This window comes from Apium graveolens, chromosome 3 (genome assembly GCF_009905375.1).
Source record: "Apium graveolens cultivar Ventura chromosome 3, ASM990537v1, whole genome shotgun sequence".
In the NCBI taxonomy this organism is placed as follows: Eukaryota; Viridiplantae; Streptophyta; class Magnoliopsida; order Apiales; family Apiaceae; genus Apium; species Apium graveolens.
This window is the reverse complement of record NC_133649.1, coordinates 128,564,191-128,591,988: the sequence shown is the minus strand read 5'-3', so window position 1 is coordinate 128,591,988 and position 27,798 is coordinate 128,564,191. Positions and strand designations below refer to the sequence as shown.

The window sequence follows — 27,798 nt, the reverse complement described above, 5'->3', positions numbered from 1 at the left end:
ATGTAAAAAGGTGTTTTGTTATCATCAAGTACTCCTTAAAATTTATGCCTACAATTCTAGTAAACATAAATTGGGGGAAATTGTTAGGAATATGTTGTAGACTTGATGATATACTACAAAAATACCTTAGTAGATTTAATTAAGTGTTATTGTAGCTTTCAACGGATAATGTACTATGTCATCCGTTGAAAGAGTGGCTTATGTTTAAATAAGTTTTGGTAGCACATTCCTACATATTGTAATGACTTAGAGAACTAGAAGTTGTAGGATATTCTAAGTCATGTTGACTACTAGATTGATATGCAAAATAGGTTGGCTAACTGTAAATATTAGAAGACTTGTAATCTTACATAAGTGAAATAGAGTTAACTGCTACGGAGATGCTCCCAACGGATGTTCTACACGGTTTCCATGGATAATCAACTAAAGTTTCAACGGATGATCAACCAGACTCTCAACGGATAATCCAACAAAGTTTCAACGGATGATCCAACAGAGTTTTAAAGGATGATCAAATTCAAAAAACAGTTGATAGTGACTTGACAGTCACATGGGTTGATTGTATGCAAATGGAATGTGGCAACCAATTAACAGGTTTTAGAGAATAAAGAAGCATTTTCACTTCCATGCTTACTTGAAGAAAAACAAAGATGATGGATGGAGAAATGGAGCAGCATGTAACTAGACTAAGACACTTTTGTCTTATTAGTTTGTCTTTTTATCATGTAACTTGGTGACATATAAACCAAGAATAGCAAGTTGAAAATCAAGCAATTGAACTGAGAAATAGAAAAAGGCTGTATCTGTTAAGAATTTCTCTATTTAAAGTGTATCTTACTTGTAAGCAGCTGTGTGCATTCTTGCATCACAGAGTTCTCATCAATATATATTCTCTGGTGGGTAAGTTCAACCCACCAAAATAATTTTAGTCCTTGTGTTTAATTACTTTTTGTTTGAATACATCTATATTTTCATTCCGCACTCTTGCATATTCAAACAATGATATATTTGATATATATATATATAAGATTCATTATTTAAAAAAGAAATCAGAATTAAATTCAACCCCACTTCAATAATTCTATTGTTGGATTGTTTGAGAATAACAGTTCTTATGTCAACTATATAGTTAGAAAGCTGGTTTTCAGGTTATAGAAGACGGATTTGATCAAATTTTCTAACGATAAAATCTTTCAAGTTGAACTAATTTTAACTTATCAAAATCTGATAAAAAATATGTGGATTAAGACACGATGTGCATGAAATCAACTTCATGTTAACTCAAAGCATCTCTCGCAATTGATAGTCAATCACCGTATTTATCAAACTAATGCCTGTCAAAAAAAATTAATCTTATAATGGTGTTAAGGTGGTATTTGATTAGAAACGCTCCTTTAATGTCTATTTCTAGCTTTTTTTTCCATCGACTCTTAACTTTTATTTTCATTTGTAACTCTTAATATAATTTTTTTATAAAAAATATATTTTTTATTTATACATTTTGTGTCTAATGAAGCATTTTTTGACATAAACGTTTTTAAGTAGGGGGAAATTTTTTTAGCAAAAATTTCGAGGGTCAGTTACTTTTTTGCAAAATTTAAGGGAAGTTATTGTTAATTTTTATATAATTTAAATTTATATATTTAAGTAAACTAAAACATTAAGGGGATCGGATGACTCTTCTTACCCTTACACGATCCGCCTTTACATCTAACCCAACCCTGAGATCTATTGATCATTTGTTCGTCAAATGAGAACCATCAACAAATGCATTTGACTTTTAGCTGTTCACAAAGTGGGTCCTCAGAAGAAAAAATATAAAAAGAATCAAGATATTATATATATATATATATATATATTGTGGGAAGAGATTGAAGAAATAAATAATAAGTAGACATTGTTGGAGAAGATTGTGTATATATTTAGCATATTTGTGTGTGTATAAGGACAATGTACATAGTGACAATGGTATCGGGAGGGAGGGATCCGGTTTAACGCGGTTTGAAGGTAAAAACATTGATAAAATATGAAAGAAATAAACATGAGTACATTAGGATATAATGTAAATATGTAATAATATGTAGAGGTGGTGAAAATCAAAAGAGTAGTTTGCTGCACCAAACTTGCTCTCTGTAGAGTCAAATTGCGTGATTTTCACTTCTTCTCCTCTGTATCTTTCACGTAATTTTCTGCCTAAACACCCAATGTAACTTCTTCGATGACGACGGTACCGTGGAAAACAAGAGTTACTGGGACGTATTTTGCATGAGCAATTTATTTAGGTCATAACATCTTCATGACCTAAATTATTAATAATATTTTCACAGATATATCTTTGCAGTCATAGTAACAATTTTTAGCTAGGGACCGAACAGAAATATATGTATATATATACTTGTAATTAATTTTACAAGCGGTATGGTCAATAATGTGATGAAGGGTAAGAGCTGATGAAGGAGGAGGAACAGAACCCTAATGAATTGAGTGACGGGTACGCTTCGGTGGAAGGTGGCCAGCAATTTCTGAACTAAAAGTGAGCGAGAGACAGAGAGAGAGGACCCAGCAAAACATATATAGATAAAATAGTACGTAGTAAAATGTTAGATAAAAACATACAACAATAATATATGTAGTATGAGTACGTAGGGATATGAATTGATATATATAGAAGATCCATGCAATTTGATGACGGGAGATGAATGGGGGCTTTTTACAATTGCGTGCATGGAGTGCGTTCTCGCTACGACCGGTCATTTGCCATCTGTTCCCCTGATAACGACTCACTTGCCTTTTGTCCTCTTTATTTCTCTTCTATTTTCTCCATATTATTTATTAGTCTCTCTTGATGTAACACTTCCATTTCTGTTTCCCCTATCCTACCCCCCTCTCTTGTGTGTATATCAGTATTTGTATAATAATAATAATAATAATAAGTGCTATTATTATCAGTATTTCTTTCTTGCCTATGGGTTTAAATTAACTATCGGGGCTGATTTCAGTTTACCCGAAATTAATATCGTTAATTCAGGTTGACTAGACTCATTGTGCTGGTGAAGGAGGATGATCATGTTTAGAGGACACTTAATTAATTATGGTTCAAGTCATGATGTTCGTAATGCATACGAGCAAGCAATACCTGGAGAACTCATTGAAATTTCGATTGCAATTCAGAACTAATAACAAATAATTATTTGACGAACAAGGGTTCAGAGTCCAAGTATGCTAATCACTTTGATCGGGCGGTTCTATTAGCATCATCCAAAAATCAAGCCCAAATAGCTTACAATCAGATCTCGGTAGAAAAGAGGAAAAAAAATAAGAATAAGGGTATCAAGCAGGTCACCTAAATGCAAAAATGCCTCAGAAGAAGGCATATATTGAAATTTTATACTCGATCACTAGGTCACCAGCTGATATACATTTTGTCCTTTTACAAAAGTCATTAAACTCGGTGCTAAACATTCAACCTAAATTCACATTAACAACCATATTTATCAATTATTTGTAAAATCTAGACTAAATAACCGGACAATTATTTGTGACTAAGAAAAAGGGAAAAACCAAGTGATCTTGTCTTATATAACGCTCAAGTATATATGTAATAAGAAAAGGAAATAAAGCAACAATATAATTAAAGAAAAGCAATTTGAATCTTTAGATTCACGATTTCTTCGTACCCGGCGACTAATGACTTGGTGCTAAATAAAAGTAAGACGTAGTTGTTGGCTGCTACGAATTATGGGTATAAATGACAATTAATATAAAGGAAAAGGACATTGTCCTGAGGAGTAAATAAAATAAACTGTAGGATCCCACGAAAGTCATTTTTATTGGTATTCAAGAAAACGACAAGAGGACTAGGACTGTCGCCATTGATATATAAATACTGATCATAACTCCAGTTACTTGGTAGGAGGCAGACAGATTAATTGTGTGGAAACATATATATAACTGATACATTGATTTTGTGGTAGTGGTTCTAAAGCTACATCTAGCTATTTTATAGCTAGAAATGGGAAGGTCTCCTTGTTGTGATGAAACTGGCCTCAAAAAAGGTCCCTGGACACCTGAAGAAGATCAAAAACTTGCCAAACATATTCAGAATCATGGCCATGGCAGCTGGAGAGCTCTTCCCAAACTTGCAGGTTCAAATCCTTTCATATATCCCCCATTAATCTATGATATGTACAATATTATTAAGTGTAACAAGTTACCAGTTTGTACGTATTAAGTTACCAGTGATCATATATTATTTTTAACATCATTTTTTAAAAAATCTAATTAGGTCTTAATAGATGCGGGAAGAGCTGCAGACTAAGATGGACAAACTACTTAAGGCCTGATATTAAGAGAGGAAAGTTTTCAGAAGAGGAGGAACAGACAATTCTCAATCTTCACTCTATTCTTGGAAACAAGTAATTCTTTCAATCTACTCTATTTTGACTTGCAAAGTTTTTAAAATAAAAAATTGATAATTTGTGCTTAATTTGTATTTTCTGATAAAAATATATAGATGGTCAGCAATTGCAACAAATCTCCCTGGAAGGACAGACAATGAGATCAAGAACTTCTGGAACACTCATTTAAAGAAAAAGCTAATTCAGATGGGCTTTGATCCGATGACTCACCGGCCTCGAACCGATATCTTCGCGAGCCTGCCTCATCTCATAGCTCTAGCAAACCTGAAAGAACTCATGGACCAGCATTCCTGGGAAGAAATGCAAGCTGCAAGATTACAAACAGAAGCTGCACAAATGGCCAAACTTCAGTACCTTCAACTTCTTCTTCAGCCCAATAATATCAATTCACCATCTTTCTCTAACAACATCTGCAGCCAAGATATCGAAACTTATAATCTCTTGGCCTCGCTTTCATCATTGAACAAGGATAACATTAATATTCCACTGCCAAATACATCAACTAGTACTCCTATCCAGTCATCCGACAATCAGGACATGATCAATGAACTGCAAATGCCTTTTTCTCATATGCCTGATTTGCAAATTCCATGCAATTTTCCTCCAAGTCTGAACAAGGAAATGCTTCAAGTTTCGAATTTTTCATCATCTTCGGCGTCGACTCCTCCTCCTGCAGCTCCGCTGGTAACAGAAAGTTCGATATCGAATACGGGGGATGCATGTAGTACTTCAAGCTATGGAGGGCCAACAACTTCATACTGGTCTGAGCTTTTCCTTGAAGATCCTCTATTTAATTCTATTGTTTGATTTTTATTTAATCGCAATACTTATATGTTTATAGTCCACATATATACTGCGTGTGAAATTTATGATGTTATTGGCACTTGGGTACCTTTTCCTTTGTATGTAAGAGTGTACGTAAAAAGAAAAAGAGAGAGCATAGTACGTACGTCCACACACTGTTTAGTTAGCTGTTAAACATATCTCACTATATATATTTATGTAGTTTCTTGTTCATCATATCTATAGTGTAAACGTATATGTTTCCAAATTACGTTTTTTGTAAATAATGATCAGTCATGTATGATATCGGATCGTTTTCATTAATTTTATTTTTTAGTCGTTGTTTTAGGCTTGTATTTTCGATTCTACCGTGTTATGCAAGTGATCTGTGTGTCAGGCTTTGTGCTTAAATACATCGTTGACTGGATGCGTGGGTATATATTTGTTAGTTGTTACTCTATCAACCTAAGTTTAATCCACATTATTACTATGCAAGTATGCTTGTATGATTAGGTTTCGAGGTTGGAAACAGTTGAGTTTGGAGGATTGTATTACCAATACAAGTTTCCCTCGAGTTACTATTAGGTTTCGAGGTTGTATTCATTTGTAAGTAGAGAAATAATGATATTTCATTTTAAGAGTGCACGGAGAAAACACTTAATTACCAGGCAAAATGAGTTATTACAAACATTAATAAAAATGAGGTTCTGATTCTCCCAGTGGATTCAATAATTATGGTTGTGCTAGTACTATGTTCGCTTCTTTCCTAACCATTTCTTTATCTTTATTTTTTTTTATATTACTTCCAATTCTTTACATTTCAAAACTTTTCAAAAATAGTAAAGTTTTTATAATATAAAAACTAAACTCATTCACTACTTAATCCACTATTTTATACATAAAATATTAATCAATTCCACTACTTCACTCGATTTTTTAACTTTTCTCCACTAATTTATCATTTTTCTTAACTTCCGTACTCAAATCAAATGTAAATAAATGGTTGGAATGGAGGGAATATATTGTTAATTAGTCGAGCTGCGTGTATACCGATTATGAAAAGGAAAAGATATGGTTCTTTTAGTATCAAGAGAAGACACAAGAAACACTGAAGAACACGCTATAGACGCGTATATTAGCAGCATCTTTTTTCTACAATTGCTATCGTTTGAAACGACAAAAGTCAATGAACAAGAAAACAAATTCGTGGGCGAACCTTGAAGTGATAGTTCCCAATAATAGTAGTTGTTGTCTAATACCTGATGTAGTATACATGTGTACTAGTATTTTACTCTAACTGATACCAATACATGATGCATGTATCTGTACGTACCCTATATATAATGCAGACCCGTACACACATCACAATATAAGATGCAGTAGCAGAAGTAGTAGTATAGATTATGAAATTACGAGTAATCGTATATATGTCACAGACCGAATCCTCGATCCCTAGCTACCTGTTTCGATTACAATTACTCAACCACTACAGGGATATATACATTATTAATGTATATATGTATATAGAGTAGCCGATTGATTAGCTCCAGTTTCAATTTCATGTAGTATTGTGTGTAATTTTTTGTATGTATTTTATTACAAGCAAGGATTGGTTTATAATATATATATATATATATATATGTGTGATTGTGTACGTGTCTGTGTGGGAGAGGGTGTTGACAAAATAATTCAAAGTCAAAAGAGTGACGTAGAAGGATTTGCAATGATAGCTGAAACAATTAGAAGTAGTTAGGAAAGACGAGGGATTATATTAAAAGAATTGGGGTATCTCACTTAACTATTGGCAACGATAATTGATGTAGATAGCCGCCAGTGCCACCATCCTATTCCTAACCACGGGGTATCAACCCCCTTTCAATTTCATTCATTCAGAATTATATCATCAGTTTACACAATCTTGTTTAGATCGATCGACTATCCATTCTTTTGTGTAACCACATTGTACATTATAAGTTGATAGCTTTCTTAAAATTATTGGGAGTTGAAAGGTAAATAGGTAAATAGCCCATTACTTGTTTCGTCCCTTTCAGGTTTAGAGTGTGTTTTTCAATTATAAGGTGGAGATCGATCTAAGAATTATACTAAGTCAGGTTATCGGTTTATCTAAGAATTGAAAGTGTTAATTAGTAATTATTAATTAGTAATTATGCTTAATACAATCTTACATTTTCTCAAATATTACTCCAGATAATTATCTCAACACAGTAACCACAAATTACCGGTCTACTCGTAACTGGATGATCACCAAGAAATTACTGTTTGTATATCAATGCACGGTCATAAAAGTAAGAAAAGAAAAATGTAACATTTATTCTTTAAAACATAAGAAAAGATTGAGGAGCATAAAGAAAATAGTTAAAGAGTTTGAATACATGATCAAGCGGCTGACATGCATATGAAGATTGTGGAAGATATATGACTTGTGTTTACGTAACTGTGCCAGTGTAAATTTGTCAGCGAGGTGTAACAGTAACGGACGCTAGCTATAATTAAACAAATGACCTTCTAATCACTGTGAATAATTAAATAATCATTAGGGCCAATTAGGTTTTGAGCACAAGTCAAAGATGGAAATGGGGGGTTGGGTAAGGTTTGACTATGATACTTCTCCAATCACCAATATTGTGAGTAGTCCTGACAATTCGGATAACCGGTTCGGTTTCGGATCGGATCAATTTCGGATTGGTTCTACTTTCGGATTATGACATACTTCCAAAACATTTGAATCGGATCGGATGTGATTCGGTTCGGTTCTAATTCAGATTAAGCTCGGATAAAATTCGGATTAAGATCGGACAACATTCTGTTCGGATTAAATTTGGTTCGGATATTTTCGGATCATAAGTTATTTGTTTTTTCAATTTTTGAAATTTAAAAAATATCTTTTTTTTTAATTTAGTATTTTTAATATAATATAATATAGTTTTACCAAAGAATATGATTAAATAAGTATGTTATCATATAAAAATAAAATTATTTAAAGTATAAATTTTATTTATTTCGGGTCATATTCGGTTCGGGTAATATATTATTAGGTTTTAATCGGTTCCAAGTTATAATCGGATCTTGTATTTCGGATCATTTTCGGTTAAATTTTCGGTTCGGGTATTTTTCGGATTGGTTTAAATCGGTTTTTGGATAATTATCGGATTGTATGATTCGGATCTCGGATCGAATATCGGTTTAATGAATTTCGGTTCGGTTCTTCGGATTCAGACCCATTTTGCCAAGTCTAATTGTGAGTAAAAAAGTCTACCATCTATTTTTCAATTTTACTTTTTAATTTGTAAAATTTGACATTATGTTATGTAATTATTATTTTTTTAATCATAGAAAACTTGTAACCGTTACCCTTCATTTAAATGCGGTTTAACTTGATTTACCTGATTTGTAGGGTATTACGTGAGTCCGTAGTTTACCTAAATCAAGTTAAACCGCATTTAAATGACAGGTTCTGACCCCCAAATTGTATTTCGATATATTATGAAATTGTTATTTAACAATTAAAAGTTTCTAATCGTTTGACTTAATTTTCTGGCTTAGACTGAAAACTCAAAATAGATTAAAGTCAAATTTCATATTCGTACAAATTCCAAATTCTACTCGCGGCTTCTTGAAACAGATATATATATATAGGGGATATAGAGTAAAGTTCTATGGAGTCCACCTTTAATTGGAGTCCTCGGAGTCCATATATGTTCTGCAAGTAAAATATAGCTTAAAATATTGCAAAACATATTATTTTTCGACAAACATCACTATTCTATCAAAAATCTTGTAGATTGCATACATTTTACAAGCAGAACATTGCAAAAATATATATTCTACAAAACATGTTTAGTTTGCAGAACATAAATGTTCATGTTGCAGAACATATTGCAGAACATACATATTGTACCGTAAATATATGAGATTTGCATGATTTTGTTGAAGTTATGCTATTTGTGTAACATGTTTTGCGAAATAACACGTTTTACAATATATTTTATTTGCAGAACGTAGATGGACTCCGAGGACTCCGATAAAAAGGTGGACTCCATAGAACTCAACCCTAAAGAATATAGTGTCCTTGTAATTTAAAATATTATTTATGTATGTTAACTTCAATAATAATTCCTATCTATACGGACTATTTTCAGTGTCAGTGTTGTCAGTGCTCCCGCACTAGGCCCGCTGGATTCAGGGGCCCAAAATAAAATTTTAGCATGTATATGTTCTAATATATGCCTGTGGTTTCTATAGTTTTTAGGATCTTTTTTTCTTTTCTTACCGACTAAAACTCAAACAACATTTTCTATATCAGATTTCCTAAATCATCGTAGTGTAATTTAAACAAACATTTCACTTCAAAACAACTTCAATTTAAGAGAATCGAACAATCTCTTTGGTAGTTTACGTATAATTATACTCCCACCGTTTTAAAATATGTGTTTATTTTTGTGAAAAAAATATTTAAATTAGTTGTCCACTTCAACTTTCAGTGTAGTTTTTCAAATAATTGTCAAACACACTCTCTTATTTATATTTTCAAAATCAACCCTATGTCACACATCTTCAATTTATATTTTCAAGATTAATATTATTCCACAAACTATATTTATTTAATATAATTAATATTAATATAAAATATAATCTTTTTATCAATATTAACTTTCTTAGAATGTATAATTTTTTTAAAAGTGAACAATTATTTTGAAATGGAGGGAATAAATTTTTAGACTTATGATAATTTATTACTATTTTTTTATTTTTTAATCTCGACTCAAATCAAATAATATGATCTTAAATTAAATGATTTCGTATTCTTCATTTACAGTCTGCTGAACGTTATAAAAAGGTTTTGAGCAATCATGAACTATATTTTACGAGGACCCATTTGACATTTCTTATCATAGGTAATAAGTAACTTACTTTTTACAAATAAATTACATATTTATATTTTTTTAGATATAAGTATTTATTTTGAAAGTTTAAAATCAAATTTTTCAAAAGAAAAAGTAAATTACTTATTTTCAGATAAAATGTGTTCATATTTTTTCTGAAAATAAGTAACTTATTTTCGAAAATTATTAACTTATTTTCAGAAATAGAAAATGTTAACACGTGTTACAATGAATTTTCGTTTTATATCTACGCTAACAATTATGAGTAAAAGGGCCCAAATTTTTGTTGGCACTAGGCCCACAAATTCTCAGGGCCGGCCCTGACTATTTTTATTATAATAATAATATATTTAAAATATAATAATGGAGAGTAGATAAAAAAATGTCAAAAAAGATACTAACATTTATTTATTATTAAAGTGTAATAAGGGTTGACCAGGATATCCTTAAAAATAAAGTGAAATAAGGCTTGAATATGATAGTCTCAAAAAAATCATTTTAGCAGTGTTTTATTACTTTAAAATATATGTAGGATATTTATTTTTTTCTAAATTTTGATCTAAAATATTATACAAGCCATTTTTTGGACTCTCTTAAACCCGAATTGTGACGGCCTCAACCCCGGGGTCAAGAGTTGACGTCAACCACAACAACAAAAATAAACACAATAAAATCCAAATTATTAATAATATATAACTACAACCCCTTCTCCAAGACCTTTTTCAGGTTTAAGTATGATTCAGGTTAAAGCTATTAAAACCAACCTACTACAAACAATATGAACCACACTATCTTAATATAATAACTCAACAGACCATCCTTGGTCCAACACAACTACCTCAGAGGAGCAGAGGAGCCTGACACGGAAGGCACTGGAACTTTGCCCTGACTACCGCGGAAGAATCTCCTAGGCATCTGCAATACATATATAAAATATTCTGCAAGGGTGAGCAATCAATTGCTCAACAGTACCACTATATGAATAACAATTAAAGTAATTTATGATAAGACAGTGACATGAACAGAGATTATAGCTCATTTGCAAAACATTGTAAACATTCATAAACTGGATATTCAAAACTAGCATGCTTTCAACAAAAGAAACGTAGTAGTGTGTTGTGTACAAATACCAGAGTTTAATTCTAGCATGCCATTTTCATTTCCAAATACACAGTATAAACCACTTGTTCCATTATGAGAACCGCAAAGCCAAATTAGATACGTAGTGGATATGTGAAGACAGCTGATCAGGCTATCAACACCAAACGGCTCTAACTGTCATCCCATTTACCTGTTCCGGAACTCAGAGACTAGTCAGGTCTCTGACCTGCTGGACTAATCGGTTATATAGTGCGCGCAACCGAATTAGCCTCTTACGCCACCTCAATAGGCCCCCTGGCCCCAATGTATCCCATATCTGATCGTTTTATCCAATGTAAAATTTTGCGGGTACCCGATTAATTCCCGGGTTTCCAATGCAAAAACTTCGCCGATTAAACTTCCTGAATAATTAAAAATAACTATTCGATTACTCACTAAAAATTCATTCGAATCTTTTTGGAAATAATTTGAATAAATAATAACCACCGAATAATTTCATCACAAATCATTACAATAATCCGAAATTCACAACAGCAAGGATCAGGAAGCCAAAGCACAGGGACGTACAACACAGTACCCACACATATACATACGTACTCATACATATACACACGAATACAGGCATGAACAGGGCCACACGGAAACAGCCACCAACCGGAATTCCGGCGGCGACAACTTACCGGCAACACAGCGGCGGGCGACGACCAGAAGAAAGGAAAAAGGAAGGAGCGGGGAACGAAGCGAAAAGAAGAGAACAGAGAAATCGCGGGTAAGGAAGCTCCGACCCGAGGAATCAAAGACCGAGAGGGATTAAAGAACAGGACTGTGTTTTGTGTATATATTTGTGATGTTCTCATGTATTATTGGTTTATTTTATTTTTTATTTCCTTTCAGCCAATCTGCATGTAACACGTGGCTTATACAACCTCAATTGACTGACACGTGTCTCGTAATTGGGACACGTATTAATAAAATGTATTGTGACCCTTTTATCTATTTCTCTATTTGTTAGATATATTTGAGATGTCATGTCTAATGTGTTTTATGTTTAGTTTTCAGATATTAACAAATAGGAAATATCAGTACTTACTGAAATCAGCACTTACTAGAAGTTAGAACTTAAGGATATCAGTACTTAAATTATCAGGAGATAATTATCAGAAGATGGATATCAGAACTTAAGTGTGGGAGGACGAACAGTTAAGGAAAGGGTGATTAAAAGGAAAGAAGATCAAGACTAAATAAAGAAGAGATATGCATGGAGAATATTTCTATGGAAAATAGAAGAATTGGAAAAGAAGATATCTAATTGATATATTTTGGGATACAGAATCATATTCAATATCAATTAGAGATTATCTTATAACTGTGTAGTATATAAACACAGACATAGGGTTTACACTATATGTGTTATCATAATCGAAGTTATTATTTATTGTAACCCTAGCAGCTCTCGTGATAAGTTGTTCATCACTAAGAGAGGACAGTTTCATATTGTAACAGAGTTTATTGTGTTGAATAAAATCTGTTTTCTGTTACTTGTGTTCTTATATTCGATTTGATTGTGATAAACACTGTATTCAACCCCCTTCTACAGTGTGTGTGACCTAACAAGTGGTATCAGAGCAGATCTGTTAACACATAAACAGTTTAAGATCCAAAAACAATCATGTCTGAAGAAGAACAAACTCTAACCAAGCCCACCAAAACTGAAAAACCTCCAAAGACTGAAATCCATATTCGATATGAGACTATTAGAGTTCCCATACTGAAACCATCTGAATATCCCATATGGAAGGTGAGGATGTCTATGTTTCTGGAAGCTACTGATCCAGAATACCTTGACAGAATCAATGAAGGACCACACAAGCCAACCAAACTCTATGTTGTAGTTTCAGGTGAACCAGCAAAGTCTGTACCAAAGGAGAAGAGTGATTACACTGCTGAAGATATCTCATCAATTGCTAAGGATGCTAAGGTACGACACTTGCTGCATAGTGTCATTGATAATGTAATGTCAAACAGGGTAATTAACTGCAAGACTGCAAAGGAGATATGGGATGCCTTGGAGACAAGATGTCAGGGAACTGATTCAATTAAGAAGAACAGGAAGACTATACTTACTCAAGAGTATGAACACTTTGACTCAAAGCCTGATGAGTCATTAACTGGTTTGTATGACAGATTTGTCAAACTCTTGAATGATTTGTCACTAGTTGACAATGAATATGATCTTGAAGATTCAAATCTTAAATTCCTATTAGCTCTTCCTGAATGTTGGGATTTGAAGGCCACCACTATAAGAGACAACTATGCTCTTGAAGAAACAACTCTTGATGAAATTTATGGGATGCTCAAGACTCATGAACTTGAGATGGAACAAAGAAGCAAGAGGACTGGAAGAAAATCAAGGACTGTTGCTCTTAAGGCTGAGGAGGAATCCCCCAAAGCAGTTGCATCAAGGAAAGGCAAGGGAAAAGCTCTCATCACAAAGTCTGATACTAAATCATCAAGTTCTGATACTGATGATGACTCAGAAACTGAAATCTTACCTGAGATGGATCCTGATGAAGATGTGATGAAGTTGTGTGCTCTTATGGTGAAAGGAATCACAAGGATTGCATACAGGAAATTCAGAAAGGGAAACAAATTTTCCAGGAAAGGTGCAAGTTCTGATAAGAAGGGTTTCAGAAAATCTGAAGGCAAAGGAGAAAGTCTGACAGAGGAGATTACTCAAATGTCAAGTGCTACAACTGTGGTGAGAAAGGCCACATATCTCCTGATTGCAAGAAAGTGAAGAGTGACAAAGGCAAGGCTCTTGTCACAAAGAGGAAAAGCTGGACACACACTTCAGATTCTGAAAGTGAGGTGAACTATGCCCTGATGGAAAATGCTGATAGCAGTTCTGATAATGCTGAGTTAAAGGTACCTCAAACTACTTATGCCTTTCATACTGATGATATTACTGAGTTGAGAAGATATCTTAAAACCCTGTTCATTAGTTATAGAGATCAAACTTTAACATTTGAAAGATTAACTTCTGAAAATCTTGCTCATAAAAAGAGGAATGATTATTTAGAAAAAGAGTTAGTCATGTTCCATCAAACTCAGAAAGATAGAGATGATGCCTTTTATGTTAGGGATGAATTACTTAAAATAATTGAATCTCTAAAAACTGAGTTAGAAAAGGAAAGAGAGATTATCAGGACTTGGACTAACTCTGGCAGAACAACTCAGAATTTGTTAAGTAGTGGAAACTGGAAAGAAGGCTTAGGTTATGGAGATGATAAGAATGATAAGGGAACTTTAGAGATTGAGCTCATAGTTGTTAAACAAAATCCAAAGGTAAATCCTGTTAAGTTTGTAGCTGTAAAGTCTGATATTGATAAATCAGAAGTTAAAGACAAATTAACTTCTGACAAACCAAAACAAGGTAAGCTAACTGAAGTAAACATAGGCTTAATGACAAAGAAGCAGCTTAAGCATAAGCTGAAAGATGTTAAGAATGTAAAAAAGGTAAAGCCACCTCGGAAAAATAGGAATGGAAAGGAAGGTGTGAATAAAAGTAATGATTATAAGCATGTTCCTAATGCTCCTAGAAAGAAATGTCATAATTGTGGAAATTCTAACCATCTGGCTTCTTTTTGCAGGAAAAATAAGAACATAAACTCCTTACCTTCAAAGTCAGGAGTTAAGAGTCAGTCTGTTAGATATAGGTCACAAAATCCTTTTTTTTATTATGGTAGTTTATGGCATTCCATTTATACTTGTAAGGAATATCATAGTTTGTACTATGATTATTATCAAATAAATCTTCTTTAAAGAAAGTTATTATTATTCCTTCTAGTGTAAGTTCTGATACAAAGTCTGATAGTGTAAATGCTGATAAGATCCGCTGCAAATGTTAACAAACTTAATAAGTCCAAAGGATCCAAGCAAGTCTGGGTCCTTAAAACTAATCATTAGTGGTCTTTGTGATTGTAGGGCAATAGGAAAAATATCCTAGTTCTGGACAGTGGATGTTCAGGACATATGACTGAAAATAAAGCCTTGCTATCAGACTTTGTGGAGAAAGCTGGCCCAAGTGTTTCTTATGGAGATGGCAATATGGGAAAAACCTTGGGATATGGCAATATAAATCTGGGGAATGTCATCATTGCAAAAGTAGCTCTAGTCTCAGGACTTAAACATAATTTGCTGAGTGTTAGTCAAATCTGTGGGAGAGGTTATCATGTGGATTTCTTTGAAGAACACTGTGAAGTTGTAAGCAAATCTACAGGAAAAGTTGTTCTGAAAGGATACAGGCATGGTAACATTTATGAAGCCAATCTTTCAATAAGTACTGATGGTTCTGCAATCTGTCTGTTAAGTAGAGCATCAATTGAAGAAAGCTGGAATTGGCACAAGAAACTCTCTCATTTAAATTTCAACAATATAAATGAACTGGTCAAGATAGATCTTGTGAGAGGTTTGCCAAAATCAGTATTTGCTCATGATGGCCTTTGTGATTCCTGTCAAAAGGCAAAACAAAGAAAATCTTCATTCAAGAGCAAGACTGAATCTTCAATTCTTGAGCCTTATCACCTACTACATGTTGATCTATTTGGTCCGGTGAATGTCATGTCTATTGTAAAGAAGAAATATGCTATGGTCATAGTGGATGAGTTCACCAGATACACATGGGTGTATTTCTTGCACACAAAAAGTGAAACTGCATCTATTTTTATTGATCATGTCAAGCAACTGGATAAATTGGTCAAAGATTCTGTGAAGATCATAAGAAGTGATAATGGCACTGAGTTCAAGAATGTGATCATGGAAGAGTTCTGCAAAGACCATGGAATAAAGCAGGAATTTTCTGCTCCTGGAAATCCACACCAAAATGGAGTTGTTGAAAGAAAGAATAGAACTCTTATTGAAGCTGCACGAACTATACTTGATGAAGCAAAGTTGCCAACCTACTTTTGGGCTGAAGCTGTGCAGACTGCTTGTTTTACTCAGAATGCAACATTCATTAACAAGCATGGAAAAACACCATATGAGATGGTGAAGAAAAAGAAGCCAAATCTGAAGTATTTTCAAGTATTTGGATGCAAGTGTTTTGTTCTTAAGACTCATCCTGAACAGCTATCCAAATTTGATCTAAAAGCTGATGAAGAATTTTTTGTTGGATATCCACTTTCCACAAAAGCCTTCAGAGTCTACAATTTAAGAACAAGGGTTTTCATGGAATCTATCAATGTCTCTTTTGATGATAAGAAGATTACAGGACTTGAAGATTTCAATGATCATGATCAGCTGAGATTTGAGAATGAAGTTTTAAATTCTGATACTGTAAATCTTGACAGTCTAAATCCTGATACTGCAAACTCTGATGGATTAAACTCTGATGTTATTGAAACTGTGGTGACTACGCCAAAGGAAGATGCACCTGTACAGGGGGAGCATACTGAAGATACAACCACATCTCAAGAAGCATCAGAACCTACAACAGGCTCTTCAAGTTCTGATTCATCAAGTTCTGATGGGCCAAGTTCTGATAATTCTGGAAACTCAAATTCTGAAGGATCCAACTCAGAGAGCATAATTTGAGGGGGAGCATCAGAAAATGTTGATGAAGACAGCATGGATCATGGGGGAGCATCCAGTTCTAGAGAAAATCTTTCATCTGCAAGGAAGTGGACTAAAGCACATACACCTGACTTAATTATTGGAAATCCTGATGCAGGTGTCAGAACTAGAACAACTACATCAAATGAATGTCTTTATCACTCTTTTCTCTCTCAGACTGAACCAAAGAAAGTGGAAAAAGTTCTTCAACATGCTGATTGGGTGCAAGCAATGCAGGAAGAGTTAAATGAATTTGAAAGAAATAAAGTCTGGACCCTAGTGCCAAGACCAAATAACAGATCTGTTGTTGGTACAAAGTGGGTGTTCAGAAACAAAACTAATAGTGATGGCATAATTACAAGGATTAAAGCAAGGCTGGTTGCAAAAGGATATTCTCAACAGGAGGGAATTGATTATGATGAAACATTTGCACCAGTTGCTAGATTGGAAGCCATAAGGATATTTTTGGCTTATGCTGCTCACAAAAAGTTTACAGTCTTTCAAATAGATGTGAAAAGTGCTTTTCTCAATGGAGAATTGGAAGAGGAAGTATATGTTGAACAACCTCCAGGTTTTGTAGATGTAAAATTTCCTAATCGTGTCTACAGACTTGACAAAGCACTTTATGGCCTTAAGCAAGCTCCAAAAGCATGGTATGAGATACTAGCTCAGTTTCTTCTGGAAAGTGGATTTAACAGAGGGACTATTGACAAAACATTGTTTTATCTCAACCATGGAAATGACTTACTTTTGGTGCGGATATATGTTGATGATATCATTTTTGGTTCTACAAATGACAGACTTTGTAAAAAGTTTGCCAAGCTGATGCAGTCAAGATATCAAATGAGTATGATGGGAGAACTCAGTTATTTTCTGGGCCTTCAAGTCAAGCAGAATGAAGAAGGAACTTTTATTTGTCAATCTAAGTACACCAAAAATTTGTTGAAGAACTTTGGAATGCAAGATTGTTCAAGTGCATCCACTCATATGGCCACTGCAACAAAATTGGATAAGGATACTGGTACATCAGTAGATATTACTGATTATAGAGGTATGATTGGCTCATTACTCTATCTGACTGCAAGTAGACCTGATATCATGTATGTTACCTGTCTTTGTGCAAGATTTCAAGCAGATCCAAGAAAACCTCACTTAACAGTTGTGAAAAGAATTTTCAAGTACCTTAAGGGTACAGCTGACCTGGGATTGTGGTATCCTAGAGAATCATACTTTAAGCTAATAGGTTACTCAGATGCAGATTTTGCAGGATGCAAAATTGACAGGAAAAGCACAAGTGGAAGCTGCCAATTTCTTGGAGGCAGATTAGTTTCTTGGTTTAGCAAGAAACAGAAGTCAATTTCCACATCAACTGCAGAAGCAGAATACATTGCTGAAGGAAGCTATTGTGCACAGATTCTTTGGATGAAGAATTAGTTATTGGATTATGGGTTAGAATTTTCTAAAATTCCTATTTACTGTGATAATCAAAGTTATATTGCTATGACAGGTAATCCAGTTCAACACTCAATGACAAAGCACATCAGCATTAGGTACCACTTCATAAGGGAACATGTGGATGAAGGTACAGTGGAATTGCATTTGGTTCCAACAGATCAACAACTAGCAGATATCTTCACAAAACCACTGTGTGAAGCTACTTTTACAAGATTGGTAAATGAACTTGGAATGGTTTCAGGTTCTTTCTCTAAATCTACTTAGTTTATGTTCTGATACATCAGACTTTATGATCAGTATTTACAGATATTACTATTTTTGTGTATTATGTGCTTAATTAGAAATTTTCTAATGGCTGATTGTTGTCTGATGTGAATTTCTAAACTCGGATAGTGATATGACTGTTTCTGTGACTATTCAATCCAATGAGGATAATTGTGCTAGATGCTGACCTAGTAATCTTTAATATACTAAAGATCCCATGTATGAAGTAATTGTTTATGTGGAAATCTTTTAACACAAGCAAATTCTGATATTTAGCTTAGTTAAAGTTTACTTTGTGTATCTTGTTACTAAGTCCAAAACTAGAATAGTGCTTCTTATTTGTTAAGTTCTGATGTTGGTAAATCTGATGGATGTACTAAGTGCTGATAAGCCTCACTTATCAAAAGAAAAAGAAAATAAAATAAAATAAAAATCAGGTACTCCTTTGAGATCTAGAGTAAAAATGTGGAAGGGACGACCCAAGTGCATTGCTGGTATTAAGTTATATGCATTAGAAAAGCAAAATAAAATTTTCTTGGTGACTTTTCACATTCTCTAATTACTGGAGAAATACTCTGACAATAGCATAAATTCTGATAAGCAGTTGTGACTCACTTACACTGAGAAGCCACTGTATAATGGAATTTCAAAAGATGCATAAAATGAGCATAAAACAGTTGAGGTGGACTCATGCATGAACTCATTCTATAGTAGACTTCAGAATAATGACAGATTTTGAGCAAAGTTCTTAGTTATGCCTTATTTCTAAGATGTACTGAAGTGAATCAGACTTTAATCTTTATCTGATATTTAGCATACTGCACACACATATACTCTATATGAATGATGAAAATTACTGTGGTGATAAATGTTATTTTAGATGAACAGTTTAAGTGTCAGTTGCATAAATTCTGAGAACAAGTTCTGATGGAAGTTCTGATGATTAAGTTCTGATGAAACCATATCAGTACTTGTGTGAAGAATTACAGGAATGAATCATTCACTTTTCGAGTTAAGGAGCCATATTCTGATGACTTTTAAATTCTGATAATAATAAGGTTCTGATGCTGACATGGAAGTATTTATTTACTTGGTTTATTTTTGGTCATTACTTGAACGGTCATATTTTACAGAATATTGGTTTATGAGAGAAAAAGCAGTAATAATCATTTATTTTGTGGGAACAGTTTTTTTTAAAAAACTGAACGTGCAAAGTCATAATTACTTGATTAATGGGATTACTTGGTTAGTGGGACAGTTTTTCTCCTTGAAAACTGCATGTGATAAGTAATGATTACGGAATACCCGTGCCCATTAATTATTTTTTACTGCTGCATGCCAGACAGGTGTCCAAAGACCTTTCATATTCGTCTCAATGGTTATTTTTTACCATGTATAAGTAAAAGAGAGAAAAGATTGTAATATCTTTTATTCACTTTTATACTCTATCTCTCTCTTTTTACTCTTATACTCTCACTATTTTCTGACGATTTATCACACAGGCATTTTCTCGAACACCTTTCAGACACTCAAATTTTTCACTGATTTCTCAATGGCACCTAAAGATATTATCTTCAATGGAGCAAAGTTTGTTCCTAATAACTATGTTGCCATTCTTTCCACGCAAGAAGCTCCGTCAGAACTTCACTTTGTTCAGGACTTCTTAGCTAATAGTGAAATCGGATACACTTTGACTCAACCATCAAGTTTTTCTGGATCACAAGTGCTGACATTCTGGAGAACAGGGGTTTACGATGATGGTGGTAAGTGTGGATCTCCTAGTATTGTCTTTACGGCAAATGAGGAGGATTATGTTGTTACTCCGACAGTGGTTCGCAGGGCTCTCCATTTACCAGAAAATGTTCAATTTAGTGCTGATGTTGAGGAACCACTGCTTCAGGAAATGATGGCTGATTTGGGCTATGAAGAAAGTTTAGCAAAAATGGGTCAACTCAAACGTGCACACATGCGCCGAGAATGGAGCTTTTTCTTTGACTGCATCACAAAGGCATTTGGTAACAAATGTACAAATTTTGATGCCATTCCAATCTTGTCTCAACAAATTGGATATGCTCTTCTCCATCAGTCTCATTTTGATTTTGCTAGAACTGTGCTATGCTTTATTGGTGATAGAATAAAAGAGGATAGGAATATTGTCTATTATTTCTAGATTCTGTCAATTAATTTATAGTCATTGTACAGAAGATGAACCTATCTTAGCCAGTGACCTGTTAGAATCCTTTAAGCTAGCCAAAAGGGCTTTTACTGATTTACTAAATGCTGATAACAAAAAGGCAATTTTGAGACCTCTTAGAATTCCCTTAGTTGTCAAACAAGCCCTGGTAAATGCTGATGTTGCCAAATACTCTGTAATTTATCCTGATGTACCACAACCACAACATCAACCACAACCTCAGCCACAACCTCAACCATAACCATCAGAACCTACTCATATCCCTCCTCAAACACAAACATCAGAATATGCTCATTATCCATCAGCACATACTACAGTGCAGCCTTCTTCTGCTAGAGCAACAGCATCAAGATCTAAGAAAGTTTCACAGCAGAAAAGAAGGAGGATCATCTTGAGAGATGAATCAGATGATGAGGCACAGGTTCAACCTACAGAACCTGTTGTTCTTGCAGCTGAGAAAGTCTCTTCTCGGAAAGATCCAAAGACTGGGAATCTAGGTCCCTGAAAAGGCCTAGAACAATTAATTCTGATGATGTAGCTCCTACAGTCTCTTCAAAAGCAAAAAGATTTAAAACATTAGCAAAAAGGCCTGCAGATTCTGGTAAAGGAATGGAAGCAGCAGCTAAGGAAGGGGGTCAGGAATCTCTGATCTCACAAGACCCTGTTGAAGCTCACAATTCTCCAAGTACTGATCCAGACCCTCACGCAACTCATCACTCTCCACTTCATGAGCCAGAAATAACTCATATTCCCATACCTCCAGTATCTCCAGTACATGCTGATAACCAGGGGCCAAGTGATGAAATTGACATCCATAACTTGAAAGTGCCTCAGGTTTTGTATCTGGAAGCTCCAGCCAACTACACAACTTTCTCAGCACACTCCTCCAGCCACTCCAGTGCTAAATTCTGATGATCATGGAGATGGATCTCCAATTGCTTCTCATACAGTCATTTTATCAACAGATGATGATAATGAAGATTCTGCCACTTCTGTTGCACTGCCTACTGCAAACTCTGATGAAGCTGATGTTAATGTAGATGCTGATGCAGCTGGTCCTTCTGGACATGCTCCTCTACCACCAGCTTCTAAGGTTGCTTTTATCGAGAAGTTTGTAGAAAGGGCTCCTCCAGTTCCTTGGAGTGAGACTCAAAGAGGGCAAGTGTAACACCCCCAAATCCGGGGTCGGGGATTCGGGTTGTCACGATTTCCATTTCCCTTAATAACACCCAATCTTAGTAAACAATCAACTACTCTGTACTGTGACCCCACAATAAACACACACACCACAAGTTATAGTCTTAGAGATGAATATCCAAAAATAATCACAAGTCGTTTTATTCCACAATTATAAGCCAATACACCTTAAAAGGGTTTCTGAATAAATTTACATTTTCTTTGCCATTATTACAATTGATAAAGATACATAAGTCTGGTACATCAAAAGTTGAAAGCCTAGCCTATTGGTAGTTCCTACCTCAGCTACAGCGACATCAACGCCTATAGGAAACTGCGGAACATTTCCTAATCGGTTGCGAATCGGGAGCTTGGTCCTGTTCATCTTGTCTATCTGATGTTGTGTGATGGAAGAAGAAAGCAAGGGTGAGCAGCAAGCCCACCAAAATAATATGTATAATGATTAACAATATATGAGCCTTCTCATAGTACTCATGAAAGTCTTGGTCAAAAGAAATGAACCAAGTTTGATCTCTTAATGCGATGAAGTCGCAAAATATTCAGTATATGTACATATATACTTTTCACAATCTTTGAAGTCCTCTGACATGTAGAATATACACAGAGTTCCAGTTTATAACTGTATAAAAATATCATTGCAATGTGATCTCATATATCTAACCTTGTGTCAATGTTTTTCTGAAAATCTTTGACATGCACAAGATAATCATTTACTAGATATAAGTTTAAAAGATGAAGTTACCAGATACTCCAATATACTTATATCTTTTCCAAATACTACTTGAACTACCACCGTTCAAGTTATAATTAGTTTCAAAAGTTCATCACATAGATGAGACTACAAGACAAGACTTGTATAGAATAAAGCTTTAAAATATCATCAAAATAAAATAAAGTTACGAGATACTTCATTTGATGCAAACATCATTTTGAAAACTCGACCCTGCCAACACTCAACAATCGCCCAACCGTAGCCTTTCTATCGAAGTGCTCTGGGTAGTGTTGCAAAAATATCCAATTGGATGATGAACTCATTACGGGAGTTTACCGCGCCAGGAAGACCACTTACGATGATCAGTCGTAGTAGTGCAACCCCACCATTTTCTACATGTAGAGGAGAACCTGCCGGATTTACTTGTCAACCGAACACTGGACTCCTAAGGAATGGACCGTCTTAGTGGAACTTCCAGGCCATTTTGGGCCAATATAATAAGGCTGGGCCGGCGCCACTCGACCACTTACGCCACTCCTAGTTCAGATGAAATCCATGACTCTGAAACGTAAAGCTCGTCCCCCCTTTCCCCAAGTAGAAACTTGTTGATACGGCTCCACCAAGAAGTCGTATCTAGTTGGAAAGGAAAACTCATCGATATTTCCCAGGCCATGCCTGTTAATGGATTAACTTGTTCCAAGAATTTTACTTCCCGAGTGTTGGGTAAGTAATCAAAATTCTTTTATCAAGACAGCAACCTTGTTGCGAATATAAAACACACCACAGAGCCGGATCCCTCAGGTTTTGAGCGAGTATTTAAATCCCCTTCGAAAGGAGGATCTTAAATATAAAAATGAGTTTTGGGATCCGCTCTAACTTTTTAAAAATCATTTTGAAGACTCGCAAAACATTTTTAAGAATGTTCGGAGTGTTGCTGATTTAATAAAATAAATCAGTCCCAATATATAAAAAAATATATGAATATTATTATTTAAATAATATTCCCATAAAGAATATTTTTTATAAAAATAATTGAAGTAGATGTTGTAAAACTTATACTTGAAATGACTATTAAATAACCAACAATATACTTATACGAAAGTAATATCTTTATTTGAATAATCAAAAGTAAATTTGATTATCGACACATTATTCTTTAATAAAATAAAGAATATTAAGTAGTAATTAATCGGAGTCATAAGTCCTCAAATGAATATTCAAATAATATTCATTAAAAGAATAAACGGAGTCATAAGCCCTCGAATGAATATTCAAAATAATATTCATTAATAAAATAAAGGGAGTCATAATTCCTCGGATGGATATTCAAGTAATATTCATTAAATAATATAAAGTTATCGAATAAACCTTATTAGATTAATAGTTTTTAAAAACTATAACCATATATATATAAAATATATATTATACTCGGGAACATCGACTCCCGGTTTAGAAATATGTGCACCTTTTTATCCCCTACTAAGGGTAACTCAAATACCGCTTATCTCTAGCATAGGTATTATGCAACTATAAGCATTTTAACCAACAGATATATAATTCAAGAATATGAAACAGGCATGCATATATACCATATCACATGCTACAATATATCGCAAGAATTTGCTAATAACAAATATGCATTTATCGCAAGATCATGCATATACACATATACATCACAACAACAGTTATACGGGTAGAAAACTTGCCTGAGCGACTGAGGGTTATTAATGGCTTGGGATGAGTCTGGTAACCTATAAACAAAATGTGAGTTGGAATTAAACCAAAGTCACTTGTAAATCTATACTTTAACCAAATTAGACTCTAACGCTCGCTTTGCGCTTACTGATTCTCTTAAGTCACTCGAGTACCCTCGGCTCCACCATTTTTAATAATTTAACCATTACGAGTTTTAAGGCGATTCCTTAGCGAGTGTCTTACCAACTGCCTAACACACTTAACATAATTGTTTCATACACTAATTAACCCTTTTTAGGTCTTTAACCTATGTTTCAAAGTAAGGCGAGGGGTAATGTTTCGTTCGCGAAATATCGTTACTTAAAACGGCCGTTTCTCCTAACCCGTACATCGGAATGAAACGAATCACATATCAAAACGAAGCTCGTAACATGAACTATCTAAAAATGGTAATGGTCAAAACCTAGCAGGGAGTTCTCGGGTCCTAATGTTATGAACAAAAGCAGTCTAAAGTAAATCGGACATTACGACGGCTATGTTTACGCGATTTCCCAATTTTATACCATTCCAATTCAATCACCAAATAACCCCAATCCATTCATACAACCAAATTCCATCCATATCACACTACAACAGCCCCAATCAACTCAATTTTAACAATTTATACTTATTCTTAAACTTGAATTTAAACTATACTTAAGTCCTTTAACCAAACCATAAGATTTCAACCTTCAATTCACTACCATTCCAACCCAAAATCTAAACCAACAAGCATCAAGCTACTCTTTAACATAACTATCAAAATCATCCTAATATACAAAGTAAAGCTAGGGTTTGGAGATGTTATACCTTCCTTGAAGCTTTTAATCAATGAAAGATCCTTGGAATGCCCATGGAAGCCTTGATCTATGCTTAAGCTACCTTGAACTTTCATAAAAAATCAAGAAAACCAAAGTTATTTCTTGAAGGTTACTATTCACCATCTTCTTCCTTGATTTATTGGAAGATATTATGAAGTAATTAGAAGCTTAAACTTATAGGATATCCATATCTATGTACAAGGAACCTTAGATAATTACCTTGTGATTTAACAATGCTTGGAACTTGATTTTTTGATTTTTCTTCCTTTGAAAAGAAGAAAAAGCCGAGAGCAATGTTGAAGGAATGAAAAAATTTTGTGTTTGCTTTGATTTGTTTTGGCTAGCTTGGTTGTTTTTATTTTGTTTTTGGGTAATTACCTTTCTAACCTTGACTTTGTGTGGTTTTAAATCAACCACGTCTCCTTCCCCTTATGTCATGCTTATGTCATGCTTATGATGTCATCATCCCTTACTTGCCCTCTTCTTATTGGTTGGATGAACTAATCATCCCTAACCTCCTTGATTAACTTCCTAATTGTTTGCCTAATGACCGCTGATCTGTTATACGGTTCGCTTAACTTTCGTTTTCGTTTATCGTTTGAGGGATCATACCCGGGATCTTATTACTTGGGTTTCCTTAACCTTTCTCAATACATTATATTCCTTTTATGATCCTCTCTTATAATCCTTTAATTTAAATCCTTTTTATCCTGTTACCTTATACTCAATTCTTTCCGTATCTAGTGGATTTCCGGGAAAAATCAAAGTGTTCGGAATTGGATTCTGACGATCTTTACATACACTTATATGTCATATAGAGTGCCAATAAATCTCAGAATATCCATAAAAGAACCCCTACCTAGTGTGGCATGAAAAGTTTTCTCATTCAGCAAAAACACTATTCATAAGGGTTTCAAAAATTTTCCAAAAATTGGGGTTATTACAGTCTCCCCTCCTTAAAAGGATTCCGTCTCGGAATCAGATAGAAAATGAATAGGGATACTCTCTTAACATTGCACTTTCTAACTCTCGAGTAAATTTTCCCACATTCTGGTTCTACCATCAAACTCTGACTAGTTTGATAACCCTTCTCCTAAGCACTTGTCCCTTTTCGATCTATAACCCTTCCTCGTTGCTCTATATAGGTTACGTCGGGTTGCATGTCTATGCGCTCATATGCCCCTATTTATCTGGCATCCGAATTACACTTCCTTAACATTGATACGTGAAACACGTTATGACTTGCTACATGTTCTGGGGTAAGGCTAGCTCATATGCTAACTTCCCAATACTTCTTAATATATTCAAGGGTCCGACAAATTGTGGGCTTAGCTTTCCTTTCTTTCCGAATCTCATCAATCATTTCCAAGGGTTTCCAAGGGGATACCTTTAACAACACTAGGTCCCCTACTTCCTATTCTTTGTCCTTTCGTGTCAAATCAACATACTTCTTATGTCCATCTTGGGTTACTACCAGCCTTCCTCTGATTAGATCTATTATATCCTTGGTCCTTTGTACTACTGCGGGTCCGAGCATCTTGCGCTCTACAACTTCATCCTAACATAAGGGAGATCGACATTGTCTTCCCTCAAGGATCTCATAAGGCGACAACTCGATAATGACATATGATCTATTATCGTAAGAAAACTCAATCCGTGTTAAGTGATCATTCCAATTTCTTTCAAGTATATTGCACAGACTCTCATTATAGCTTTTAGCATTAGAGCTTTTGCTTCTCAATACCCATTCTTTTCCAGTTCGTAATCGCTACTACCTTTCGTTCCTAATATTATACTGGTTATACTTTTGTTCGTTAGCGTTCTATAACCTTTTAATAAACTCGTCAACCTTAGTATCACGAATGTGTTTCCATTCCGAATACCACCACAACTTTGCTACTCCTTTTTCAGCTGCTTCTATCTTCGAAAGCTTAATCCTTCATATAGAAGTAAAAGAATTTATTGAGAGATCACTATGATCATGAACACTTGTTATATCGCATAGTTAGTACAGAAGGTGGCCAGGCTTTAGTACTTGACAAGCAATTAAACAATAGATGGTATCCTACTAGGCTTCTATCACACAGATAGATAGTCATTCGGCAATACCTCCCCTTCTGGAAGGGTTGTTCTTCTCAGCTTATATGAAATGAAAAGGAGAGAAAAGAACGAACTGAAGAGAATTGTATATATATAAAATATACTGCCACAAAATATCTGGCTTGGAATCTACCTCTGAACTATAGAGGTTTGTCATAGGAGAACAAATCATATACGTATATATATCAACATCAAGTATTATCGCATCGCATTTTACATGCTTAAATATTTTTGCTATTCCGTCCATCATTCTATGGACCCATGCTCTTCCTCGAGCTTATACACGATCACCTTTGAAACTCCCTCGACATCGAAAATCGAATCTGGAATCTCATTCTAGACATCATCATTACTAGAATTCTATGCTTGCATCGCAACCTTCCTCGTATAGTCATACGACCCTCTATTGATAAGGAGGAATAAATATTCAATAGGTAAATAATCTACTTAATTAGTCTATTCAATGATAACTTATACATCACCACGACCCGATTAGTGGTACTTA

General features: G+C 34.5%; 1 protein-coding gene across 1 annotated transcript; it reads left to right on the top strand.

Moving 5' to 3' along the window:
- Positions 1-3,925: 3,925 nt before the first annotated feature.
- LOC141712741 (transcription factor MYB93) lies at positions 3,926-5,491 on the top strand. Its single transcript, XM_074515784.1, has 3 exons — positions 3,926-4,145; positions 4,286-4,415; positions 4,514-5,491. The coding sequence occupies exons 1-3, from the start codon at positions 4,013-4,015 to the stop codon at positions 5,223-5,225; spliced, it is 975 nt and encodes a 324-aa protein (XP_074371885.1). The 5' UTR covers positions 3,926-4,012; the 3' UTR covers positions 5,226-5,491.
- The last annotated feature ends 22,307 nt before the right edge of the window (positions 5,492-27,798 follow it).